At 44.2% G+C, this 26,751-nt stretch overlaps 1 protein-coding gene across 6 annotated transcripts in view; it reads left to right on the plus strand.

Moving 5' to 3' along the window:
- The window catches only part of dlec1 (DLEC1 cilia and flagella associated protein), a 206,508-nt gene that overhangs the window by 39,359 nt on the left and 140,398 nt on the right, over positions 1 to 26,751 (plus strand). For all 6 annotated transcript variants that reach the window (XR_009932247.1, XM_062479022.1, XM_062479023.1 and 3 more), the window contains exons 3-5: positions 626 to 782; positions 10,637 to 10,747; positions 10,894 to 11,087. Coding sequence is in view for 5 of the 6 variants with exons in the window: in XM_062479022.1 (XP_062335006.1) it covers positions 626 to 782; positions 10,637 to 10,747; positions 10,894 to 11,087 (462 nt within the window). In the remaining variant the exon portion in view is untranslated. The remainder of the gene's footprint in view (positions 1 to 625; positions 783 to 10,636; positions 10,748 to 10,893; positions 11,088 to 26,751) is intronic.

Raw genomic sequence — 26,751 nt, forward strand, 5'->3', positions numbered from 1 at the left:
GCCTGGTGGAAGTGTCACCAAGTGAGCTACCCCACTCTGAGCAAGCTAGCAAGAAAATATCTTTGTACCCCTGCAACCAGTTCACCCTCAGAAAGAATATTTAGTACAGGGGGAAACATAGTGAACGGCTCACCGTTCACGGCTCAAACCAGCTATGGTTGACATGCTAGTTTTTCTTAAATCATAATCTGTAGCCTCTACCAGTGAGTGCCCCTTGCCTTCTAAAGGCTAGATTTGTGTTGGGCTCTGTTTCTGATACATTTTTCACGTTTGTTATACTGTATCACCAGCAAAACATGTCCTGTTTTGTATACATGGCGTTTATTTATTTATTCAAGTTGTAATGTCAGTTTAAATAAACCCTTGTGTTGTACGAAAACTTGTTGTTTTGATATTCTATTTATCTATTTTGATGTGTTTTCCCATAACTTTTGTGTTTTTATATATGTTTAGGAATATCTAAATGAATATCGATATCGCAATATTCATGCTCAATATCGCAATATCACATTTTGTCAATATCGTGCAACCCTAATTTTCATCCACATCTATGTCATCCTCAAACACTTACTGGTTTAACTATTTCACCCTGAACCTAATGATGCGATTCTGTTTTTTACCTAAGGTGCACTCAGAACATAGGAAGCGTATGAGAGATGCTGATATGCTAGAGAACCACATCATCCAGGCAAGGGTCCAGGCCACAGCCACAGAGAGCCAGGTGCATGATACGGTGGTGGAGGAAATGGGAGTGGCTTACCACCATCTTGGCCTCCCTGCAGGTAAGCTAGAGGCCCCCATCATAGAGCAGTATAAGACTAAATTACTTCCATATGGATAAACCCTATATCAAGAGCATTCAGATAATGACATTTGCAGGGCACTACACTGCGACCAAAATTGTTGCATTTGTGACCTTTTGAAATGCCATTGCGATTGAAATTTTTTATGGGTCGCAAATGTATCACTGATTATTTTTGTGCTTAACTTAGGTTTTAGGCAATATGCTATGATTTATTATGAGCATTTGTTAAAACAGTAATGTGCAGTGTTTCCCCTACCATTATATTAGGGGGCACCCCCCGCCCCCCCTGGAAGGTCAAGTAAATTTTAGCGCCAGATCACAAAATAAGTCATTTAAGGTTAACTTTCCTATTAAACAGCTATAGCTTGCTCTTTTATTAAACAAACTAAATGCCCTTATGTTATTTCTTATTTACACAACGGCATTTACAACAAAAACAACAGTATCATTTAGCCATTTGAAATCTATTGTAATGACCTGACTACAGAATATTTCCTGCATAGAGAATATTTTGGCGTGCGCCAAAGCCGTTTTCCCGAGCGCCAATGACAAATCCCGGGTGCCAAAGGCAAAAAAAAAGTCTGCGATAATAATAATAAAAAAAAAGCTGTGTACAACACGCGTGCAATGCATGTCAGCGAATATGTTCTCATTAGTATGTTTCAAATAGGTGTAAGGCAGAGTTTCTGGGTACATGTCCAGCGTGTGTCTCTGTAAGGTCAAGAGGTCATGTAGCAAGGCTCCCTCTGAGCAGAATATAGCATGCAGTCCAGACAGTGGGGAGACAGTGAGGAAAATCATGTACAAATAAGGCTTATGTGATTAACGACCACTTCACCTGTTGAACGTTCTAGTGTATCAGTGTACTGACCACTGAAGACCCGTTAAGGAAGCGATTCTGTGCATTCTATGTTTGAACATGTCCAGATACTGTATTTAAGCACTCTTGTAAGAGAGAGTCTTCACTCATGCTAGCCACTCTGTTGTGGATTGGTGGCATGATCCGACGTCAAGCTAATAAAACCGAGTCAACCCTCTTTATAATTGTCGTGACTCCTTCCGGCCTGCCTTCTCCAGAATTGACATCTTATCAGTAGGCTACAGCCGAACCCTCGTTCTGTTTTGATCAATAGTAATCGAGTTGATAAGCGTGTCTTCTTGTCTGATCAATACGCAACTTTGAGGTGCGCGAATGGACAGAGCGGCCAGTAAACTGTCGTTCCGCTGCGAGGGCCTGACGTGCACGAATACACCTGTACAAATGCAAATGAAATTTCCACTGAAAATGCTGACAAAAGTTTTATTTATGATTTCCAACGCAGCCTCCATTGGTATTCTTAACCTGGAATGATAATATATAGTGCAGTGTTTCCTCTATGGCTACATTTCTGCTGCCATGGTATTAGAAATCAGGCTGTACAACATTTTAGGCCGTCTATCAGCAGTGATTGTTAGAGTGCATGTCGGAGAATTGCACGGATACGCGCTTCACACCGCAGTTGAGATTGCGTGTGTGCGTCCTTGAGAACTGTAAGTCGTATAACTTATGTTGTCAGTTCATTTAAGCCTGTTATTGTATAAGTCTATAGTTCTTGCAAATTTAAATCAAGTTAACTGGTGATTTTCGTTATTTGTATTCTTCCCCTGCTAGCTATATATATTGTCTGTTGATTCGATAGCGATTGCTGCCCTTCCTCAGGTTTGTATTTTAGGTGCATTATTATGCTGAAGTAGTTTTAATTAATAAAAAGTGGGTTTATTGTTATTATTTGCTACAAAATGCTTAGCCTATTAAGATCAAATGAAGCAGGCAGTGTACATGCTTCAGAGTGGCTTACCTTAATCGATAGGCTAGGCTACTGACCATTTACAATAAGTTGTTACGTCAATTATTAATTGGCAGCATTTATGCCATTTAGAGCATACTTTGAGTGTAAGGTGTCTTTAAGTAGCGTAACTTTATTGCTTTAGGGGAAATAGTATGAAAATATGTGCAATATTACATTAGCTATTAGACTATTACAGGGAGGGGGGGAGATGCAAAACACCTGGGAATAAATACATTGATTAGAAAAAAGAAGAAAAAAAAGAATACGTAAATTATTTTTTTTGGAGCACCGAAGACCCATTTTGACCCAGGAAAAACCCTGGCATGTAATGACTTCTGTTATGAACTAAATGTCTTGATGTTTGTGGTGGTAAGACAATTGAACAGAGAACCAATATAATACATTTCGATCAACATAACATAAGCGAATGATAACGTACGTACGTACATTGAATAGAAAAAGAAAAAAAAGAATACATATATGTATTTTTTTTGGAGCACTGAAGACCCATTTTGACCCAGGAAAAACCCTGGACTAGGTCAGGAAGGAATAATCGTCCAGGCATAAGATGAAGTTCCCGAATTGACGTTTATTAACCACACGATACACAGGCTACTAGTAAGCCAAACAGCTGTTTGGCCCTATCCCACGCTAAATATAAGAAAGGTAGCCCACAAAATAATAGTGACCGTCTCTTGTAAAACCCAGATGTAACAGAAAGAACAGACGCTAAACCTGAAACTAAAGCTAAAACTTTGAATGCTCCACCCCCCCCTGCCCAACCCCCCTCCATGCCCCTTCGCCAACCACCAGGCTGCTCGGCATCCGAACATTCCCGTGATTGGCAGACAGCAGGTTGATTGGCATGTCGGACCCTGCGAACAATATTGGTAAACAACCAACTAACAGCCTAACATATAGCTGAACACACGTCTTTCTGTGTGGGTCGCTACACAACATTTACATTTAGTCATTTAGCAAACGCTCTTATCCAGAGCGACTTACAGTAAGTACAGGAACATTCCCCCGAGGCAAGTAGGGTGAAGTTCCTTGCCCAAGGACACAACGTCATTTGGCACGGCCGGAAATCTAACTGGCAACCTTCAGATCACTAGCCCGATTCCCTAACCGCTCAGCCACCTGACTCCCTGACACTATTATTGTACTTTAACTGCTAAGATTCCTTGATGAGATGCCTTATCAATCATCCCTGTGCCCAAAAAGCCAAGGCCAACAGGACTCAATGACTACAGACCCGTCGCCCTGACCTCTGTGGTAATGAAGTCTTTTGAGCGCCTTGTGCTGGCACACCTCAAAGCCATCACAGACCCTTTCCTGGACCCACTGCAGTTTGCCTACAGAGCCAACAGATCTGTGGATGACGCCGTTAACATGGCCCTCCACTTCACCCTACAGCACCTGGACTCCCCAGCATCCTATGCCAGGATCCTGTTTGTGGACTTCAGCTCTGCCTTCAACACCATCATCCCTGCCCTGCTTCAGGACAAGCTCTCCCAGCTGAACGTGCCTGACACCACCTGCAGATGGATCACAGACTTCCTGTCTGACAGGAAGCAGTGCGTTAAGCTGGGAACACAAGTCTCTGACTCCCGGTCCATCAGCACCGGATCTCCTCAGGGCTGCGTCTTTTCCCCTCTGCTCTTCTCCCTGTACACCAACAGCTGCACCTCCAGTCATCCGTCTGTCAAACTTCTGAAGTTTGCGGACGACACCACCCTCATTGGACTCATCTCTGACGGGGATGAGTTTGACTATAGGTGGGAAGCTGACAACCTGGTGACCTGGTGTAGCCAGAACAACTTAGAGCTCAATGGTCTTAAGACAGTGGAGATGGTTGTGGACTTCAGGAAGAATACAGCCCCACTCACCCCCATCACCCTGTGCGACTCCTCAGTCAACACTGTGGAGTCCTTCCGCTTCCTGGGCACCATCCTCTCCCAGGACCTCAAGTGGGAACTGAACATCAGCTCCCTCACCAAAAAAGCACAACAGAGGATGTACTTCCTACGGCAGCTGAAGAAATTCAACCTGCCAAAGACAATGATGGTGCACTTCTACACAGCCATCATTGAGTCCATCCTCACCTCTTCCATCACCATCTGGTACGCTGCTGCCACTGTCAAGGACAAGAGCAGACCGCAGCTTATCATCCGCACTGCTGAGAAGGTGATCCGCTGCAATCTGCCTACCCTCGAAGACCTGCACACCTCGAGGACCCTGAGGCGTGCGAGGAAGATTGTGGCCGACCCCTCCCACCCTGGTCACTCCCTGTTCCAGCTACTCCCCTCTGGCAGAAGGCTGCGGTCCATCAGGACCAAAACCTCACGCCATAAGAACAGTTTCTTTCCATCTGCTACTGGCCTCTTCAACAAGCCCAAGGACTCCCATTGACATTCATTCACTTATTAGTATATACTTATAAGTATTATAAGTCCATCTAATGGCAATTCAGTATGCATAAGCCACTTTATCTCAGTATCCGATTGCACTATGTTGACCATTCACGCTGCTCATTCTATTCTTATTTTTATATATATTTTATTTTATATTTAAATTGTTGTATTCTTAGATTGTTTAGTTCTTAGAAATAGTTAAACTTTTGTACTTTTACTTAATTTAAGATCTGTATATTTTTAGTGTTTTGCACCTCCCTGCCACAGTAAATTCCGTGTTTGTATAACATACATGGCAAATAAACCGAATTCTGATTCTGATTAACATTACAAAAGATGAACACTGCAGTCAGATAGCTACCCTGTTTGCTATTGTATAATGCCTGTTTGAAATACGTATTTCAGAGTAGGGCTAGCCATGATCTAGTAACTTAAAGGCTGGTAGTTGATTAAAGATAATAATGGGGATATGTTTAAGGTTGAGATTGGACTCAAATGTGGGTAATTGGATGTGTAGGCCTACATGTTATTTTTGCTTAGGGTTCACTTCAAACATTAAAAGAAGGGGTGACATAGCAGACTTCTTCAAAAAGCTGAGCAAACAGGATCAGGTGGAAATAGACCCCAGTCCTTGCACCACCCCAAGACCTCAGAGCAGCTCCCTCCCCAAGGCTACAGGCACCAGTTCAGAGCATACTAGGCAGTCAGTCACATGCCAAGTTTAGCTTGTGTTTGTAGGCCACACATGTAAGCCTACACAAAAGTTTTTTTCCGATTAAGCCTCACTTTAAAATGTTGGTTGTTGATTCATGAGTGTTCTTGTTTTGATGTCTGCGGCATGTTTTGTGTGAGTATACACTAATAGTTATGTTTTAATGTAAAAGATTCATCAAAGGATCTAACCTGGTTATACCCAGATTATGTATTCATGAAAACAGAGTGAACAAAGTCTCTCCAGTTTGTGAGTATAGTACAGTGTGTGTAAGAAAGAAATGAGTTGCAATTCAGATGTAGAGACACAGTCTATTCATAGTAAATGTAGAATTTGATTAAAGTAAGTGGACCATACTAGGCCACACTGAAGAACTCAGGCTTAAGTGAATTGGAATTTCTATTTCGCATCAGCAATCATATGAATAACTTGCACTGCTTATAGCCAGGCTAAGGTTATACACACATTTTCAGTCTTGGTCTGTGGACCCCCTGAAGTAGCCCTGGCCACCCCATATATAAAAGTCTGGTTCTGCCACTGATAAGTAGTATTGACAAACTTTTTCACCAGCGCAAGGCGCAACGTATAGCCTATTGAAAAGTCAAATGTTTTCTTATTGCTTCAGATTCCTCACTACATAAAATGTGGTTGTCATTACAGTTTACTTAAGTTTTCTAAATTAAATAAACCTCATAAGGTCTGCGAAAAAATAGTATTTCCAGGCAAATGAGGCAATACTTTTTTCAAAAATAGTATTGCCATGGCAATACTGGCAACACTGGTGGCGGCAATGGTTAGAGCTAAAGGTACTTGTCCACTAGAGCGTTTTTTAACGCTCCGCACCGCTTGTCTTCCCACAGTACCCCACGCTCGGGGGCGTGTTAGACAGGTTAATACAGAGTTGTAGTTCTCTAAGGTCACTGTTATAGTCATGGCCAAGCGTGCAGACTTGGGTTCATGTACTCACAATATAGATCAAAATACCACTTTTACACAACATTTGTGTAAAAATACAGAATTTTCACTCAACCAGTCATTTGTAAGCTGGGCTAGCCAGCTAGCAGTGGCACAGAACAGTCACGTAATGTGACGAGACTGAATTTAAAAGTATAAAAATACACTAGGGACACTGACAACATTGGCAACCCTGCACCATGCATTATTAGTTTAATGTAATCTTTAAATGTTGATCATGACCAACGGTTGCTACGTTACAAGAAACAAGAAACCAATCCGATTGGCCAACACTAGCGTTTAACACTTTTCATTTACATAAAGTTGAGAAAATCCAACTTGCAACGCTCCGCTACGCTCGCCTTCTCACAATGCCCTACGCGAGCGTCAACGCCCGGTTTAATTGAAAATGAATCGGAAGCCGATGCCACGTGCCGCCCGCTCCGCTGTAGTGGACACGTACCGTAAGGTACCAAGACGGATCAATGCACTGTGTGTTCTGTAAATTCTGTGGGCTTTCAATTGCAAGACTGTCCACATTTGTAACAGCAAAACAATTCAAACACGAAACATTGAAGCTTCACAATGACGGTATGAAGCACGCGATGTGTAGAGACAGGTTGGGCCTACATATCCCGTAACGCAGCAGCACCCTCGACTGCATTTCGGCGTTATTTTTACTTAAGAGTTCAGGAGTCTGCCCATCTGTGCCCCAACCGTAACATGTTGAAATCTAAAATAAATTCATTTGGCACTTCATAATGTAGGCCTACTGTATTTTCTATTGCAGTAAATCTATTCCAATTAATGTTAAAGAAAACAAAAAGGCATTTGGTTTAAAATATTGCAAGTAATTAAAGGTCCCATGGCATGCTGTTTTTGGATGCTTTTTTATAGGCCTTAGTGGTTCCATAATACTGTATCTGAAGTCTCATTCCCAAAATTCAGCCTTGGTGCAGAATTAAAGCCACTACGAGCAGTCCCACAATGAGCTTTCCTTAGGACGACGATGAAGAGGAGAGAGACGGGGCTAACTTCCATTGCAAGCCATGATGTCTCTCGAGGAAAAAACGATATCGCGCACGCACGGTCGTAGCTCATTTTCTCATTGGGGGGCCAAATTCTCTGTGCAGGGAAAGCAGAGAAAGGGGAGGTAACCTTTCCCCTTATGACAACATACGGGGAAGATTTTCAGATCAAAGCATTTAAGCTTACATTTTCTCAAGGCGAAGAAAAATACCCAGGGCTTGGTTTACACCTATCAAAATGTATAGCCACTGGGGGACCAAAGGCAGGCTAGGGGAACTCTAGTATTTTATTAATGTTAAATAACCTCAAAGTGACATTTTCATGCCATGGGACCTTTAAAGTGCACATCTGTATGCAATACAGGTTCATTATTGTTCATTATTATCCAGAGCGGTTTACTATAAATAAATTGTGCGCAAGTGCCACCAGTGGAAAAGGTTAGTGTACAGCCCTGCTAATCTTGAAAAAGATTAGCTGGAACACCAGTTACAGGATGGTACATGGTCACAGGTGAATCATGTTAATTGTAGGAACAATAGCCGATAAAAATACTCATTGTTGGATTTCTATTTGGAGGCAATGAAGAAGACCAAATACAATTTCAATTATTTGTCTTTATTTCAGTGCCAAAAAGCATTTGGTCGGTTCTGAGTGCATGTCCACGGTGTGTAACATTTGCGAGTGTGACGGGAAACGGTAACGTTAACTTAGGTATTCATCAGGGAATTAAAGCACATCGAATCGCAGTCTTAAAATCCTCTCGAATTAATTTTTGGGGGAGATCAGTCGGCTCAACCAGGAAAGGACATCACATGTCTGCCAACTGTATCAGGCTCAGAAAGTGGGAGGGGACAAACGCAGAGTTTGTAATGGAAAACCTGCTAGTGAGCGGGTTGGATCACAGAGTAAGTTACCATGGACACTGACCAAAAGTTTCCATTACCTCTCTTTCTGGAACGGAAGTATGCCTCTTTTCTGGGTTAACCAACTAAAAGTTTTCACTAAACCCGCTTTCTGGAATTGCCCCCAGGACTCTTCCTAGAGTTGGCCGCCAGGCCAAACTGAGAAGGGCCTTAGTCAGGCAGGTGACCAAGAACACAATGGTCACTCTGACAGAGCTCCAGCGTTTTTCTGTGAAGAGAGGAAACCTTCCAGAAGGACAACCATCTCTGCAGCACTTCACCAATCAGGCCTGTATGGAAGAGTGGCCAGACGGAAGCCACTTCTCAGTAAAGTGCACATGCCAGCCCGTCTGGAGTTTGCCAAAAAGCACCTGAAGGACTCTCAGACCATGGGAAACTAAATTCTCTGGTCTTATGAAACAAAGATTGAACTCTTTGGCCTGATTGCCAAGCCTCATGTCTGGAGCAAAGGTTCATCCTCCAACAGGACAAAGACCCAAAGCACACAGCCAAGATAACAAAGGAGTGGCTTCGGGAATGTGAATTATCTGTGAATGTCCTTGAGTGGGCCAGCCAGAACCTAGACTTGAACCCGCTCCCCATCCAACCTGATGGACCTTGAGAGGTCCTGCAGAGAAGAATGGAAGAAACTGTCCAAAAATAGAATAGGAAAAACTTCCCCAAAAAAGACTTGAGGTTGTAATTGCTGCCAAAGGTGCTTCAACAAAGTATTGAGCAAAGGCTGTGAATACTTATGTACATGTTATGTTTTTGTACTAAATTTCTGCAAATCTATAAAAAATATGAAACAAACTTTTGTCACTTTGTCATTATGGGGTATTGTGTGTTGAATTTAGAGGGAAAATGCATTTATTTTGCACATTTATTTTCACATTTTAATTTATTTTCACATTGACAAAATGTGGAAAAAGTAAAGCGCTGTGAATGCTCGCGGGCACTGTGCCCTATCTATAATTCCGGGAGTCTGTGTATGTGTGTGTTTGTGTGCAACCGACTGCATCACGGGCACTGTGCACTACTTTTTTCTCAATAGAACGTGAAGATTTCTATGCGTTCTTATGGGATTTTCAACAACATTTCTTCAACTAGTAAAACTACTAAAGATACCTTGTTTTGAAGAAAACATACCATTTTCATTTACAATATGTCTCCTTGTTGGGCTGACCTTTTATGCAAGGTAGCAAAAGCCGCAAAACTAGGTTATTAACAGTATATTCATAAACTTTCTCAATGTATTGCAGACATCATTTGATAGAATTAAGGGGTAAGTGTCTACATGCAAACAGTTATTTTTCTAATTATTTTTTTATTTTACACTAATAGTCGCTAGTTTTTAAGCAAAGAAAAGGAGGTGGACCTGAAAATTCCGATGCTAGTAAGGCGGCATTCTATATTCATGTTAACTTAGGCTTGCTGAATGTTCAAATCAGTACGTTTGCTACCGGCGTTCCACAAAGTCTGGAATTATTTGGCAGTTGGTTAGCCTTGGCCAAAATCTTTGCTTTCTATCCACCCTACATCCAGTGCACATTTGAGAATGGTGTTCTGCTTCTGCTTGTTCTGCTCCGTTTGCAAGCTGACATTTTAGCTCTTGCGCTACAGCGATCTGTCGACAACAGAAATATTTATTGACAATTTTTTTATTGTCGACGTTGTCGATAATGTCAACTAATCGTTGCAGCCCTAAACTTAATGTCACCTCTGGCCCGTTTGTCATTGCCTGAGGCAAGGAGAAAATACTTTGTAATATTCACGCTGTTTATTTGGCTATCATAACTTCATGAGGGATCGACATCCTGTCAATTTCATCTTCCAAGTGTAGAGAGAAGACCATTTATTCGGAAGACCATTCATTCAGACAACTCTGCACAGTCTGTATTTGTGGGCTGACACATTTCTGATGTCCTGTTAATGTCATAATCTATTTCTAAGTATGTCTTGAGGAAAAGAGTGTTCATTTCTTTTTACAGTCAAATCCACATTCATGTGGTGTGTGAACAATGGAGTCCTTGCAAGCAACAACCTGATCTGTCCACAGGACTACATAGTAGAACAAGCCCCACTGGGAAAAGCACCAAGAGGTGATTTTCAACACCAAAACATATCATTCATATATAATGAAAACTGGATCCATGGCTAATATGGTACAGACAGAACAATAAATTATTTATATTTAATTGCACCCTAACTTTTAATAAATACTAAACCCAACTCTCTCCCACCCTAGCCAAGTCCACACGTGGTTTTACTAACCCAACCACGGTCTACAACAAGCATGTATGCAACCGGCCCAAGAATGATGACTTCACAGTGATCCTGTCTACAGATAGAACTGTCCGGGGTCTGCTGGAAGAGTCAGAGACTACCCTGACCCGAACTTCCAGCCCTGTCAGCTTCTTTGCCAAGTGCAAAACAAAGGAGGTGAGAAACAGAAAAGGAAGTCTTATTGAATTATGATAATATAATTTTGTTCAATTTTTTGTGCCTTAGGCATACCAGATACTCAAAGCATTAGATAATTTAATGACTGAATGGGTTTATCACTTGTTGCAGATGTGGCTAAATAGCAGAATAACTTTTATACCATGGCCTTGGTGAATACTTGATTCTGATTGGCTGGAGTGCATTGAAATAATTGTCTCTTACACAGATTCATTAAGGGTACTTGATGTGTGTAGTGTGGTCACCTGTTCCAAACAATCATAGATTCTTTGGAAACAACCCTCCAGGGGGTGTTCCATCAACGTCGCTAACGCAAGTCGGGCTAACACGAATAAGTCTCACTTGGATAAATGTCAACTTAGACTTAAGCCTCAAGCCGTTCCACGAATGTTCCGTTCCACTAACAGGCAACGCTAATTCAAGCTAGACCTCAATAAGTTTAGACTGTGCAGCCCAGATCAGGCGATCGTCGAAAAGAGGAGTTATGTTGCAAAAAGCAAAGCGTAAACCAGCAGAGTGGTGTTGTTTCAGCAGCGTCAATTGAGGTTTTTTGGAGTTGTCCCCGAAAAGGACAATGTTGCTGCAATTAACATGGCAAGGGAGACAACTTGTCAAACCATTACGACTGTTAAAATGCGTCAATTGTAGACCTACCAAATCTACTTAACATAAATATATGCATTTAGGCCTACTGATAATTAGCGTAATTTGATGAGCTGTCTGAAACCGTTCTGACAGTAGGCTAGCCTATGGCCGATATTCTCAACAGGAGATTGAGAATAATAGCCCAAAAAAGAATGTGGCAGCAATTGAAAATTGTAGGATAAAATTCAAAACACTGAAGAAGGCCATGGTTAATTGCACTTGATGTGGGCTAATAATGTTTTTGTCTTCACATCTTGAACAAAATTAATAAATTACTTCAAAATAACTTTGCCACACGCATTTATTAACTGATAAACTCTGCCTCCACAGATCCAGAGGGGGGTTGAACAGTGACAGACTGTGACTGTGCCAAGGGTTGTCACAGCCTCAAAGCATGCCCTAGTGGGAACATTAGGGGAGATTGTTGGGCACAGCATCTAATCGTCTTCTTTGGAAAGGGCAACATTTGGGACACTGTCATGTAGGGGCAGCATAAAGGGCACTTCATAACAGCACCCTTTTCCATTGGAAGTAAGGGCATGGGAACAGTCCAATTTAGACCATTGTAAGGGCACCTTATAGGGTACTGCGTCACATTTTCTCTACTATAAAGGAACTCATGAAGACATGTTTTTACATTTATAGAAGGCACACTGTCATTTATTGCATGGGGCATCCTGTGCACTCAAGCATATTTTACAATGTGAATGGCAGACAGTAGGGCACTTGGTCTAATTGGCACTTGGTCTAACCTCACGCCAGGTCTAATTGGCGTGAGGTTTTGGTCCTGATGGACCGCAGCCTTCTGCCAGAGGAGAGTAGCTGGAACAGGGAGTGACCAGGGTGGGAGGGGTCGGCCACAATCTTCCTCGCACGCCTCAGGGTCCTCGAGGTGTGCAGGTCTTCGAGGGTAGGCAGATTGCAGCCAATCACCTTCTCAGCAGTGTGGATGATACGCTGCAGCCTGCTCTTGTCCTTGGCAGTGGCAGCAGCGTACCAGACGGTGATGGAGGAGGTGAGGATGGACTCAATGATGGCTGAGTAGAAGTGCACCATCATTGTCTTTGGCAGGTTGAACTTCTTCAGCTGCCGAAGGAAGTACATCCTCTGTTGTGCTTTCTTGATGAGGGAGCTGATGTTCAGTTCCCACTTGAGGTCCTGGGAGAGGATAGTGCCCAGGAAGCGGAAGGACTCCACAGTGTTGACTGGGGAGTCGCACAGTGTGATGGGGGTGAGTGGGGCTGTGTTCTTCCTGAAGTCCACAACCATCTCCACTGTCTTAAGAGCATTGAGCTCTAAGTTGTTCTGGCTGCACCAGGTCACCAGGTTGGCCGCTTCCCACCTATAATCAGACTCGTCTCCACCAGAGATGAGCCCAATAAGGATGGTGTCGTCCGCAAACTTCAGGAGTTTGACGGACGGATGACTGGAGGTGCAGCTGTTGGTGTACAGGGAGAAGAGCAGAGGAGAAAGGACGCAACCCTGAGGTGATCCGGTGCTGATGGACCGGGAGTCAGAGACTTGTGTTCCCAGCTTAACACACTGCTTCCTGTCAGACAGGAAGTCTTGTGATCCACCTGCAGGTGGAATCAGGCACGTTCAGCTGGGAGAGCTTGTCCTGAAGCAGGGCGGGGATGATGGTATTGAAGGCAGAGCTGAAGTCCACAAACAGGATCCTGGCATAGGATGCTGGGGAGTCCAGGTGCTGTAGGGTGAAGTGGAGGGCCATGTTAACTGCATCGTCCACAGACCTGTTGGCTCTGTAGGCAAACTGCAGGGGGTCCAGTAGAGGGTCAGTGATGGATTTAAGGTGTGCCAGCACCAGGCGCTCGAAAGACTTCATTACCACAGAGGTCAGGGCGACGGGTCTGTAGTCATTGAGTCCTGTTGGCCTTGGCTTTTTGGGCATTTGGGATTTTCATGCTCCACACTCAGTATCTGGCTGGCGAGCACACGTTGAGCCTCGTTGACGCTAGCCTGCGGAGGCATGTAGACGCCAACCAGAATGAATGATGCAAATGCTCGTGGCGAGTAAAAAGATCTACAGTTAATAAAAAAATATTCCAGATCAGGAGAACAGTGCTGCAGAATCACTGTCACATCTTCACACCAGCCACTGTTAATGTAAAAACAAATACCACCGCCTTTCGTTTTGCCAGAGAGCACAGGGTCACGATCCGCTCTCAGCAGTTTGAAACCTGCTAGCTGTAGCGCAGAGTCTGGGATCAGTTCACTCAGCCATGTCTCCGTAAAGCACAAAACGGAAGATGAATGAAAGCCACCAGTAGCTGAAGTTCATCCAGTTTGTTGCTCAGTGAACGCACGTTGGAGAGAAATATCCCCGGTAACACTGTGCGTGCCCCACACCGACGGAGTCGCACCAGAGCACCGGCTCGTTTGCCTCTCCTACGACGCTTCGCTGCTAGGACAAAGCCGAGGGTGGCTTTGACTATAATTCCTACTAATTCTGCCGCTGGAAGCAGAAAAGTAGGAAATAAATCCACAGGAGTTGTAGTCCTGATGTTTAGAAGTACTTCTCTTGTTAGAGAACCCCGGAAATCTTGGCAGAACACTGAATTAACAGACAAAACAAGACAGAAAAGAGCGCACCTAACGACCGAGGCAGCCTTCATCGGCGCCATCTTGGATTATTGGGTGTGCTTTGCCTTCGGCAAGGGCACAACCTTTGTTATCTCACATATATATTATTATTATTCTTTTTATTATTTTTGCCCCCCTAAAACTCAGTCAATATTTGGACTACATAGACAACGTATGTGTCAAAAGTTTCGTCTTGGTAGCGATTGAGTTGCTTCTATTGGGATTTACGTTCCGTTGTATGGTTTAAGTGGAAATTACGTTTTTGTGGCGAAAAGTGAAGCTAACGGTGGCTAACTTGCTAGCCACAGTCAATGACGCTACTTACGTCACTAACGTCACGAAAACTCGCGTGACTATCTCTAGCAGAACATTAGTTTAGCAGCTCGTTAACTTCTGGGAGATAGCTAAGCTAACTGCTTTACTGCAAGGCAGCTGCAGAAACGCCACAAGCAAAGAGGCCAGGGTGATAACTATTTACTAATTTTACTTTGTGATATGACACACAATTGTGACATGTAATTTACAATATAAGCTGATTTTATTAAGGAAGTACATCTACTTTCGGAAGTATTAGCATCATGACATTAGCCTCTGTTGCCCGGGCAACACATACTACAGTGGTCTATGATGCATCTGTTTTCAATCGTTAAAATAAACATTCCTCACAAATACATTTTCGTTGTAGGATTTATTATGACATTACATTACAAGTAAACGATTTGTGGGTGAAATTATCATTACCTGTGGTTTCAAACCAGTGTTGCTCACTGCAACGCTGTAGCCTACGCGAGACACTACAAAAACATCTACACAGCTGTAGGAAGTCAAACGGCGACAGAACATGTTCGGCACTCCCCTTACTTAAACCAAAAGTCTATGTAACTACTAACCTTAACTTCATTGCCACAGCCTAAACTTGATCTGTTCATGAAAATAATTAATTTCAGCCTAAACCGTACAACGGAACGTTGAATCCAATTCAACCAACGCAATCGCTACCAAGACGAACGAACACAGCAGTAGCTGTAGTCTAGTACTGTACCGTAGTAGTACAATTTACCGGGGAAGCTTCTCCACACAGGGCTATATCGCACTTGGCGTTGTTACTGGCAATGATCGCTACCAGTGAGCTTTTTATGAAAGCGATTTTCCACTAAATAAATGTCAAGCTTATTTACGTTTTTGGGGGCATATTTTCAGTTAGCAGATGGTACTGTTTGAATCACGATTCCATCTTCTACTGCCGGTAACGTCGTAGAATAATCTTCAAAGGGGGTTCTTTATTCATGAATGAATGCAATATGAATAGGCTAAATGCCTGAAAATATCACGAGAAGGGAAAAACTTAAAAGGACGTTTAAATCATAGAGATTAGGTCAATTTTTTTACACCGGTCTACCAAATGTATTCGTTTTGATTCAGCTATGAGGCTGCCTCTTGCAGGGGAAATGAGAAGACATCTATTTCATTCTACACTTCACTCGTATTTTGAGTTGTAAATGAGCAGCAAAAAAAAAATGCTTTTAAATCTATTTAATCTTTATAATTAATAAGTATGTATTTTTATATAAAATATACAGAAATATCAGATCAATTTCATCCAAAAACGGACCCCTGTGCAACCGACGCAAGCAAGCACACCCTACAATTTTCCCAGAAATTGTACCCTCTCTAGTTAATATTGGGGAAGCCAGAAGGAGAGGTAATATAGAGGCTTGTCAACATATAGGCTACTTTAAACAATGAAAATACTTTATACAATTGAATAAAAAGTCTCCATTCTTTGTGTTTCAAGATGACCTGGAAAATTGATGATAATATTCAGGTACTGCTTTGGAGAAAGGTATTTCCTTTCCATGTCCCACATGCAAAGACACACAGAGATGCAGACAGACTGAACAGTGTCAAGGCTTGGCTACAGTGATTTTTCTTCCTTGTGTGTGATTCCAGCAGACTACATAGTCTAGGCCTACCTACATAGACTGCAGTCTACTACCCTCCTTTCTACTATTATAGTTTACTACTCTCCTTTCTATTTCTTTCTACAAAGGATGGTAGGCTGCTCGTATGTGTTCATTGCAATCCTTAAGAGTTGCTAAAGTGTTATTTCATATATATATATATATTTATGTTTTTTTTTTTAAAGAATGACAATTAAATCTATCTAGATAAACTATGCTGGGCCTGCTGAACCTATACTTCTTCCACAGATACTGGTCAGGGAAGCATTACTTCTGTCTCTGAAGACCCTTAAGGGCTGGTGGGATAAACGCTCTTTGTATAATCTGAGCACCGTCATCCACCACAGGGTTGTCAAAGAACGGATACGCCACAATTGATTGTAACTTGTCTAGACGCTCTGCTTAGTTTCTAAGGCTTTATTTTATGTCAATTAACCAATGGCTTTTGAAAACAGTTAAAGTGACATTATTTCTTGTTTGTTTAAATTAATATATATTTTTTAGAGATGAAGTAAAGACGTAAATCATTCATGTCTGCACTTTGTCTGAATTTACTTTTCCGAACACAGACTAAAGTGCTTTGCACGCAGGAATTTACTAGACGGAACTGTCTTTTGAGATTCTGTTTCCGCCTGTTTGAAATTATTTGCAACTAGTGATGGGAAGTTCGGATCATTTTACTGATTCTGTTCTTTGAATCTCGTTCAGTCAAATGATCATTTTTTTTGACTCATCCGTTCATTTCAACGGGGGGGAGGGGGGGGGTGCTATCCGTCCACTGCAAACACGTATGCATGATATGTGCACCAGCAGATGCTATTTTAAAAGAAATTCCTGCATTAAAATAATGTATCATGACAGTTTGTATGATTTGGTCATTTATTATCACACTAGCATTTAATTATCACGGCAAACAATTACACTGCACTAAACAGTAAGTGTAAATGTAAAGTGAAAATAACAAAACCAGTCAGTATGATGACTGGAGCGAATATCATTCACGTCTTACTAAAACAGCGGCCACGCCAAAGGGAATGAGGAAACGGTTTCCTACTAAAAAATACAATGCGGGTCACGTGAAAAAAGGATCCAAAGACTCGTAGAAAGACCGAGTCGGGAAATGAACGAATCGTTCGTTTCCTCCAGTACAGAGCCTATGCAGGTCACGTGAAAAATGATCCAAAGACTCGTAGAAAGACCGAGTCGGGAAATGAACGAATCGTTCGTTTCCTCTAGCTACCACTACAGAGCCTATGCAGGTCACGTGAAAAATGATCCAAAGACTCGTAGAAAGACCGAGTCGGGAAATGAACGAATCGTTCGTTTCCTCTAGCTACCACTACAGAGCCTATGCAGGTCACGTGAAAAATGATCCAAATACTCGTACCCGAAGGCCGAGTCGGGAAATTAACGAATTATTTGGACGAGCCTATGCAACAGTCCCGATGCGCGGCCACGAGAAAATGAATGAATCACTCTTTGAGAGGACTCATTACTCCCGAGTCCTTGTAAGGATTCGTTCAAAATGAACGAATCGTTCACGAACGACACATCACTATTTGCAACACATTTTAGTTTAGCTTGACTTTTAGCCTGATACGGATCAGGCTAGTTCCGAAGTACAAGTTACCTTGGTTACGTAGCTATAACTAAAATAAGCCACCTTAATGGAATGGAACTCTCGCTAAAGTAAGTGAGACTTGGCGAAATAAGTTTTTCTTTTCCTTAATCGACACCCCCCAGGGCCTTGTGCTCTGCATCAACTTGACGTGCAATAGCCATAAGCAGTGTTTTTCCTGAGCAAAACCACATAAAACATGTTGACATGTCTTACTCTTAGCATGTCAGGCTTAACTAGAAAGGCATTTCCTGCAGAAAATGCGTTGGAATGCTGAAAGATGAAATTATTATTTTTTTAATTGCAGAAAATACAGAAATGAGAAAATACCCGCAAGCTGAAATTAATTTCAAAAATGTGTGAGTCACACAAAAGAGGCAGTGTGGAAACTGAACTGCATCATCTAACAATGCTAAGAGCTGAAATACAATGCGGGAGAAGCTGAAAGCTGAAATGTTAAACAGAAGAAGTAGGCCTAGGCTAGCTAGTCATAAAAATAATATTATAGTCTTAACGGCTGAAATTATAGTTGGGATAGTAATAGCAGTAGCAGATGTAGCCTATCATTGAGTGCGTTTACTCGGCTTTCTTAGTAGGATTCCATGTGTTGATTGAATGAAACATACAGCAGTAGGGCCGATACAGGAAGACACGGCGACATTTTGTTGCAGAAGGATGATGGTGCAAGTTTTGTCCGTGGAGCATACAACGATTAATACAAATAATCATGTAGATGCGTTTATTGAGTAATCGCATAACTAATTACACATGTAAACGGAGTAATCGTATTATTCGCATAAACCGACAATTGCTAGTAATCGGGTTTCTCATGGTCAAGTAAACGCACTCAGTGGCGTAAATAATAGAATAAAACAGTTCCATTAGCAATAGTAGTAAAAGAGATATTAGCAGCACTTTGCAGAGTCACCTCTTGTAAATTGTATTAGTTTGAAATACTATCAAACTCTGAGTGGTGCGTGTCTGTCGTTGCCACGGTGACGGTGCAGCTATGATTGCTAACAGTGCGTTTACACTGCAGCGACGCGAATCGCTTGCCATCGCTCGCCTTCCCACAGGGGGCGTATCAAACAGATTAATGTAGAATTGTAGTTCTCTAAAGTCACTGTTGTAGTTGTCATGGCCAAGTGTGCAGACTTGGGTTTACATACTCGCAACATCGATCAAAATACAACTTGTATACAAAATACAAAACTGTTTAATAGACATACACGTTGACATGTGTAAAAACGTTTTATTATAGTACTCAAAGTCTCTGCTAATCTGTCGATACGACCAGGGAGTAACTTTGTTCGAGAGTACAAAGTACAAAAAAACCACCAGGAGCACCGACAACGTCGGCAAACCTGTGCCTGGCCTCATTCTTTTTATTAATGTCTTTGTACAAATACAGAGACGTATCGTACAGGACTGGATATGCAGCCACACAGGCGATTAGTTTCTCCTCCATCTTAAAAACTGAAAGCTAGAAATGTTTACCATGGTTGCTACGTTACAAGAAACAAGAAAACACTGCCATTGGCCATCGCTAGCGAAAATCGCTCCTCATTTGCATAAAGTTGAGAAAATCTCAACGCGATCGCGTCGCGTCGCTACCCACAATGCACCACGCAAGCGATTCGCCTGGCTCCATTGAAAATGAATGGAAAACATGTTGTCGCTCGCATCGCGTCGCTGCAGTGTAAACGCACCGTAACGCGCTGAGGGCAGAGAATAACAGAAATGTAGCTAGAATCCACACCTCAAACAAGTTAACCTAGACGCAAAACTATACGTCCAATCCAAAAAATAAGGATATTTTCCGAGACCCAAGACTCTGCCGAAACCAGAGATGTGCTTTATATGTGCTTTATATGTCTGTGCGGTCAGAAATACGACTCTACCGGCAGTTTCAAAATCTTGTTCTTTTTGCTTTCTCTGACGATTTTGTCACCAGATTTGCATTGGTCTCTATGGGGCGAGAGTTGGACTTTGTCTCGCTTTCGTGGGGCTCTGAACAAATGTGTACGTCTGTTGGATTCAACAGACAACTGTCTATGACCAGCACAAAATTAGATCTATTGATCCAAAAACGAAGCATGAAGAGCGAAAATTGTGGCAAGCGTTTCAGTCTGCACTCTAGGCTTTCACGTACACACCCATGTAAATCTCAGAAACGGTTTGAAAAAGTCATGAAACATGATCAGGGATATTGAAAAAAGTTGAATAGGTATCAAAAAGCTGAATTATTTAAAAATAGTTTAGGGTTTTGTCAACATTTTAAAGTTTAAATGGTGGCTCTAGCTGAAAGATTGAGGAAGAAGAAAGATTTGGAAGTTGAAGAAGTTTAAAGAAGTTTGAGAGGATTTGAAAGAGAACTCCATTGGAAACCCATGTTAAAAATATTATGAATATTGATTTATATTAATTCAAGCATAACAGGTACAAAGCTGAAAAGTCATAGCACCCATGGCCTGAAACTGCTGAATATTTTGATAGCTGAACGGTTTTAATAGCTGAAGATTTGAAGGCGCTGAAAGGTGCCACGGAAGAAATAGAAGAAAAATAATAAGTTGATTAAATATTCAAAGAACAATACTTGGAATGCTGCTTCAGCATTCCAACAATAACTAGAGAGGGTACCATTTCTGGGGAAACTGTAGGGTGTGCTTGTTTGCGTCGGCTGCACAGGGGGGTCCTTTTTTTAATGACATTTTTACAACTGATATTTCTGTATATTTTATATAAAATTGCATACTTAATATTTATAAAGATTACATAGATTTAAAAGCATATTTTTTTGCTGCTCATTTACAACTCAAAATACGAGTGAAGTGCAAGAGGCAGCCTTTTATACCCCCTTTCCACCAAAGTGAACCGGGAGCTAGTTCGGAGCTGGTGCTAGAGCCAGTTCGGAGCTGGTTCAAGAATGGAGCCTACTAAGAACCGGTTTGCTTTTCCATGGGCTAAAGACCCACCACAGAGCCACGTCATTACGTCACTGTATACGTCTCATCGTTCCTAGCAACGCTAGCGCGGCAGCGCCAAACACAAAGCAGAGCCCGTCTAAAGGCTGTTTATTAATCCGAAGAACGTGTTTTCTTGGCTATTGCGCAATACCCTGGACTCGCAGCAGTATGACAACACTGGCATTATCAGCGCAACATTTTATTAACTTTTGCTGTATAGTGCTTGTGTATTACATTTGTGTTAAATATAGGCTCAATAGCTCATAACATTTGTGTTTGTCATTTCACTCATTTGATAGGATTATGATAAAACGCAGCAACTAGTGTCTGCACTGCACTGCGATGCTAGCTAGGTTATCGAAAAGTCGGAGCAAATTTACAAATGAGCAGTTTCATCAATAAAATAAGCACATTTTCAGCAACTACACTGCCCACTTCTCGTTACATTTCAATTCAGATGCTGATTTACAAGTACCGTTTAGCTGAAATATGAATTGTAAAAACTTAGAGCAATGGCGGTCAAAGGATTCTGTTTGTCTTGTTGGTCACGGTAACCCCGCCCCTGACGCAAGCGGTTCTTTTTTGGTTCACAATCTAGCCCAGCTCCGAAGTGGTGCTTTTTGCGAACCACGTACGAACCATTTACAAACCACATTTCCGGTTCTCAGTCTGTCGAAGAACTGGTTCGCAATTAAGCACCGGCTCCTAACCGGCCCCCATAATACGTTGGTGGAAAAGGGGTAATAGTTGAATCAAAACGAATAAATTTGGCAGACCGGTGTAAAAATTGACCTAATCTCTATGACTTAAACGTCCTTTTAAGTTTTTCCCTTCTCATGATATTTTCAGGCATTTAGCCTACTCATATTGCATTCATTCATTAATAAAGAACCCCCTTTGAAGATTATTCTACAACATTACCGGCAGTAGAAGATGGAATCACGATTCAAACAGTACCATCTGCTAACTGAAAATATGCCCCCAAAAACATAAATAAGCTTGACATTTATTTAGTGGAAAATCGCTCATTCATAAAAAGCTCACTGGTAGCGATAGTCATTAACAACGCAAAATGCGATATAGCCCTGTGTGGAGAAGCTGCCCTGGTAAATTCTACTACTACAGACAGTACAGTACTAGACTACTGCTCGTCTTGGTAGCGATTGCGTTGGTTGAATTTGATTTAACGTTCCGTTGTACGGTTTAGGCTGAAATTTATTAATTGCATGAACAGATTGACAAAGTTTAGGCTGTGGCAATGAAGTTCAGGTTAGTAGTCAGATAGTTTCACCTATTCAAAGACTTTTGATTTAAGTAAGGGGAGTGCCGAACATGTTCTGTCGCCGTTTGACTTCCTAAACAGCTGTGTAGATGTTTTTTGTAGTGTGTCTCGCGTAGGCTACAGCGTTGCAGTGAGCAACACTGGTTTGAAACCACAGGTAATGATAATTTCACCAACAAATCGTTTACTTGTAATGTCATAATAAATCCTACAACGAAAATGTATTTGTGAGGAATGTTTATTTTAACGATTGAAAACAGATGCATCATAGACCACTGTTGTATGTGTTGCCCGGGCAACAGAGGCTAACGTCATGCTAATGCTTCAGTGAAATAGAAGACTACCGTTTCCAAAAGTAGATGTGGGCCTACTTCCTTAATAATATCAGCTAATATTTTACATTACATTTCACAATTGTGTTTCACATCACAATGTAAAATGAGTAAATAGTTATCACCCTGGCCTCTTTGCTTGTGGCGTTTCTGCAGCTGCCTTGCAGTAAAGCTATAGTTAGCCTAGCTATCCCCCAAGTTAACAGATGCGAAACGAATGTTCTGCTACAGGTAGTCACGCGTGTGTTCGTGACGTAGTGACGTTAGTAACGTCAGTAACTGTGGCTAGCAAATTAGCCACCGTTAGCTTCACTTTTAGCCACAAAAACTTAACTTGAGCCTAAACCATGCAACGGAACGTAAATAAAAATACAAGCAACTCAATCGCTACCAAGACGAAACTTTTGACACCTAGGTTGTCTATGTCCATCCATCCATCATCTTCCGCTTGTCCGGGGGTCGGGTCGCGGGGGCAGCAACCTAAGCAGGGAGGCCCAGACTTTCCTCTCCCCGGCCACTTCCACCAGCTCTTCCTGGGGGACCCCGAGGCGTTCCCAGGCCAGCCGAGAGACATAGTCCCTCCAGCGTGTCCTGGGTCTTCCCCGGGGCCTCTTCCCAGTGGGACGTGCCCAGAACACCTCACCAGGGAGGCGTCCAGGAGGCATCCTTATCAGATGCCCGAGCCACCTCAACTGGCCCCTCTCGACGCGGAGGAGCAGCGGTTTTCTACTCTGAGTCCCTCCCGGATGACCGAGCTTCTCACCCTATCTCTAAGGGAGAGCCCGGACACCCTGCGGAGAAAACTCATTTCGGCCGCTTGTATTCGCGATCTCGTTCTTTCGGTCACTACCCACAGTTCGTGACCATAGGTGAGGGTAGGAACGTAGATCGACTGGTAAATAGAGAGCTTCGCCTTTCGACTCAGCTCCTTCTTCACCACAACGGACCGATGCAGAGCCCGCATCACTGCGGACGCCGCACCGATCCGCCTGTCGATCTCGCGCTCCATCCTTCCCTCACTCGTGAACAAGACCCCGAGATACTTGAACTCCTCCGCTTGGGACAAGATCTCCTCCCCGACCCGGAGATTGCACTCCACCTTTTTCCGGTCGATAACCATGGCCTCAGATTTGGAGGTGCTGATTCCCATCCCAGCCGCTTCGCATTCGGTTGCGAACCGCTCCAGTGAGAGCTGGCGGTCACGGCCCGATGAAGCCAACAGGACCACATCATCCGCAAAAAGCAGCGACCCGATCCTGAGGTCCCCAAACCGGACCCCCTCAACGCCCTGGCTGCGCCTAGAAATTCTGTCCATATAAGTTATGAACAGAATCGGTGACAAAGGGCAGCCCTGGCGGAGTGCAACCCTCACCGGGAACAAGTTCGACTTACTACCGGCAATGCGGACCAAACTCTGGCACCGGTCGTACAGGGACCGAACAGCCCCGATCAGGGAGTCCGGTACCCCGTACTCCCGGAGCACCCCCCACATGAGCCCCCGAGGGACACGGTCGAACACGGTCGCCTTTTCCAAATCCACAAAACATGTGTAGACTGGTTGGGCGAACTCCCATGCACCCTCCAGAACCCTGCCGAGGGTATAGAGCTGGTCCACAGTTCCACGGCCAGGACGAAAACCACATTGCTCCTCCTGAATCCAAGGTTCGACAATCCGACGGACCCTCCTCTCCAGCACCCCTGAATAGGCTTTCCCAGGGAGGCTGAGGAGTGTGATCCCCCTAAAGTTGGAGCACACCCTCCGGTCCCCCTTTTTAAAGAGGGGAACCACCACCCCGGTCTGCCAGTCCAGAGGCACTGTCCCTGATGTCCACGCGATGTTGCAGAGTCGTGCCAACCAAGACAGCCCTACAACATCCAGAGCCTTAAGGAACTCCGGGCGGACCTCATCCACCCCAGGGGCCTTGCCACCGCGGAGCTTTTCAACCACCTCAGCGACCTCAGCCCCAGAGATAGAAGGGCCCCCCCCAATGTCCCCAGACTCTGCCTCCACGTCGGAACGCGTGTTGGTGGGATTAAGGAGGTCTTCAAAGTATTCCTTCCACCGATCCAGGACGTCCCCCATCGAGGTCAGCAGCGCACCATCCCCACCATATACAGCGTTGACAGTGCACTGCTTCCCCCTCCTGAGTCGCCAGATGGTGGTCCAGAACCTTTTCGAAGCCGTTCGGACGTCATTCTCCATGGCCTCGCCGAACTCCTCCCACGCCCGGGTTTTTGCCTCCGCGACCGCCAAAGCCGCATTCCGCTTGGCCTGCCGGTACACATCAGCTGCCTCTGGAGTCCTACCAGCCAACAAAGTCCGATAGGCCTCCTTCTTCAGCTTGACGGCTTCCCTCACCTCCGGCGTCCACCACCGAGTCCGAGGGTTACCGCCGCGACATGCACCGACCGCCTTGCGTCCGCAGCTCCGGTCAGCCGCCTCAACAATGGAGGCCCGGAACATGGCCCATTCGGACTCAATGTCCCCGGCCTCCCCTGAGACATGGTCGAAGCTCTCCCGGAGGTGGGAGTTGAAGCTCCTTCTGACAGGGGATTCTGCCAGCCGTTCCCAGCAGACCCTCACATTACGTTTGGGCCTGCCAGGCCTGACCGGCGTCTTCCCCCACCATCGTAGCCAACTCACCACCAGGTGGTGATCAGTTGACAGCTCCGCCCCTCTCCTCACCCGAGTGTCCAAGACATTCGGCCTCAGATCCGACGACACGACTACAAAGTCTATCATCGAACTGAGACCTCGGGTGTCCTGGTGCCAAGTGCACATATGAACACCCTTATGCTTGAACATGGTGTTCGTTATGGACAAGCCGTGTCTAGCACAGAAGTCCAACAACAAAACACCGCTCGGGTTCAGATTGGGGGGGCCGTTCCTCCCAATCACGCCCCTCCAGGTCTCACTGTCATTGCCCACATGAGCATTGAAGTCCCCCAGGAGGACAAGGGAATCTCCGGGAGGAGCGCTTTCCAGCACCCCTCCCAGAGACTCCAAAAAGGGTGGGTACTCTGCACTGCCATTTGGTGCATAAGCACAAACAACTGTGAGGACCCGTCCCCCCACCCGAAGGCGGAGGGAGGCTACCCTCTCGTCCACCGGGGTGAACCCCAACGTACAGCCGCCGAACCGAGGGGAAACAAGTATTCCCACCCCAGCTCGACGCCTCTCACCGAGGGCAACTCCAGAGTGGAAGAGAGTCCAGCCCCTCTCAAGGAGACTGGTTCCGGAGCCGATGCTGTGCGTCGAGGCGAGGCCGACTATATCTAGCCGGAACTTCTCTACCTCGCGCACCAGCTCCGGCTCCTTTCCCGCCAGCGAGGTGACGTTCCACGTCCCTAGAGCTAGCTTCTGCAGCCGAGGATCGGACCGCCAAGGCCCCCGCCTTCGGCCGCCGCCCGTCTCGCACTGCACCCGACCCCCATGACCCCTCCTGCGGATGGTGAGCCCACTGGAAGGGGGTCCCACGTTGTCTCTTCGGGCTGTGCCCGACCGGGCCCCATGGGAAAAGGCCCGGCCACCAGGCGCTCGCCATCGAGCCCCACCCCCGGGCCTGGCTCCAGGGGGGGGCCCCGGTGACCCGCTTCCGGGCAGGGGCAACTGAGAACCATTGTTCGTTTTCTTCATGGTTGTTTTTGAGCCACGCTTTGTCTGATCCTTCGCCTGGAACCTGTTTGCCTTGGGTGACCCTACCAGGGGCATAAAGCCCCCGACAACATAGCTTCCAGGATCATTAGGACACGCAAACCCCTCCACCGCGGTAAGGTGGTGACTCAGGGAGTGGTTGTCTATGTAGTCCAAATATTGACGAAGACTTAGGGGTGTGAAGAGAAACAATAATAATAATATATATGTGAGAGAACAAAGGTTGTGCCCTTGCCGAAAGGCAAAGCACACCCAATAATAAAACTAACAATAACAATAGGTTTCCTCCTTACTGAGGAATCCTAATAAAACTAACAATAACAATAGGTTTCCTCCTTACGGAAGAATCCTAATAATAATACTAACAAATACAATAGGTTCCTCGCAGCTTCGCTGCTTGGCCCCTAAAAAGGTAGAAACACTTAAGTGGCTTCGCTGCTTCGCGTTTTGGCCACCAATAAAACTAACAATAACAATAGGTTTCCTCCTCACGGAGGAATCCTAATAATACTACCAACTAGAGAGGATACAATTTCTTGGGAAATTGTAGGGTGTGCTTGCTTGCGTCGGTTGCAGATGGGTC

Source organism: Osmerus eperlanus, chromosome 15 (assembly GCF_963692335.1).
Source record: "Osmerus eperlanus chromosome 15, fOsmEpe2.1, whole genome shotgun sequence".
NCBI lineage: Eukaryota > Metazoa > Chordata > Actinopteri > Osmeriformes > Osmeridae > Osmerus > Osmerus eperlanus.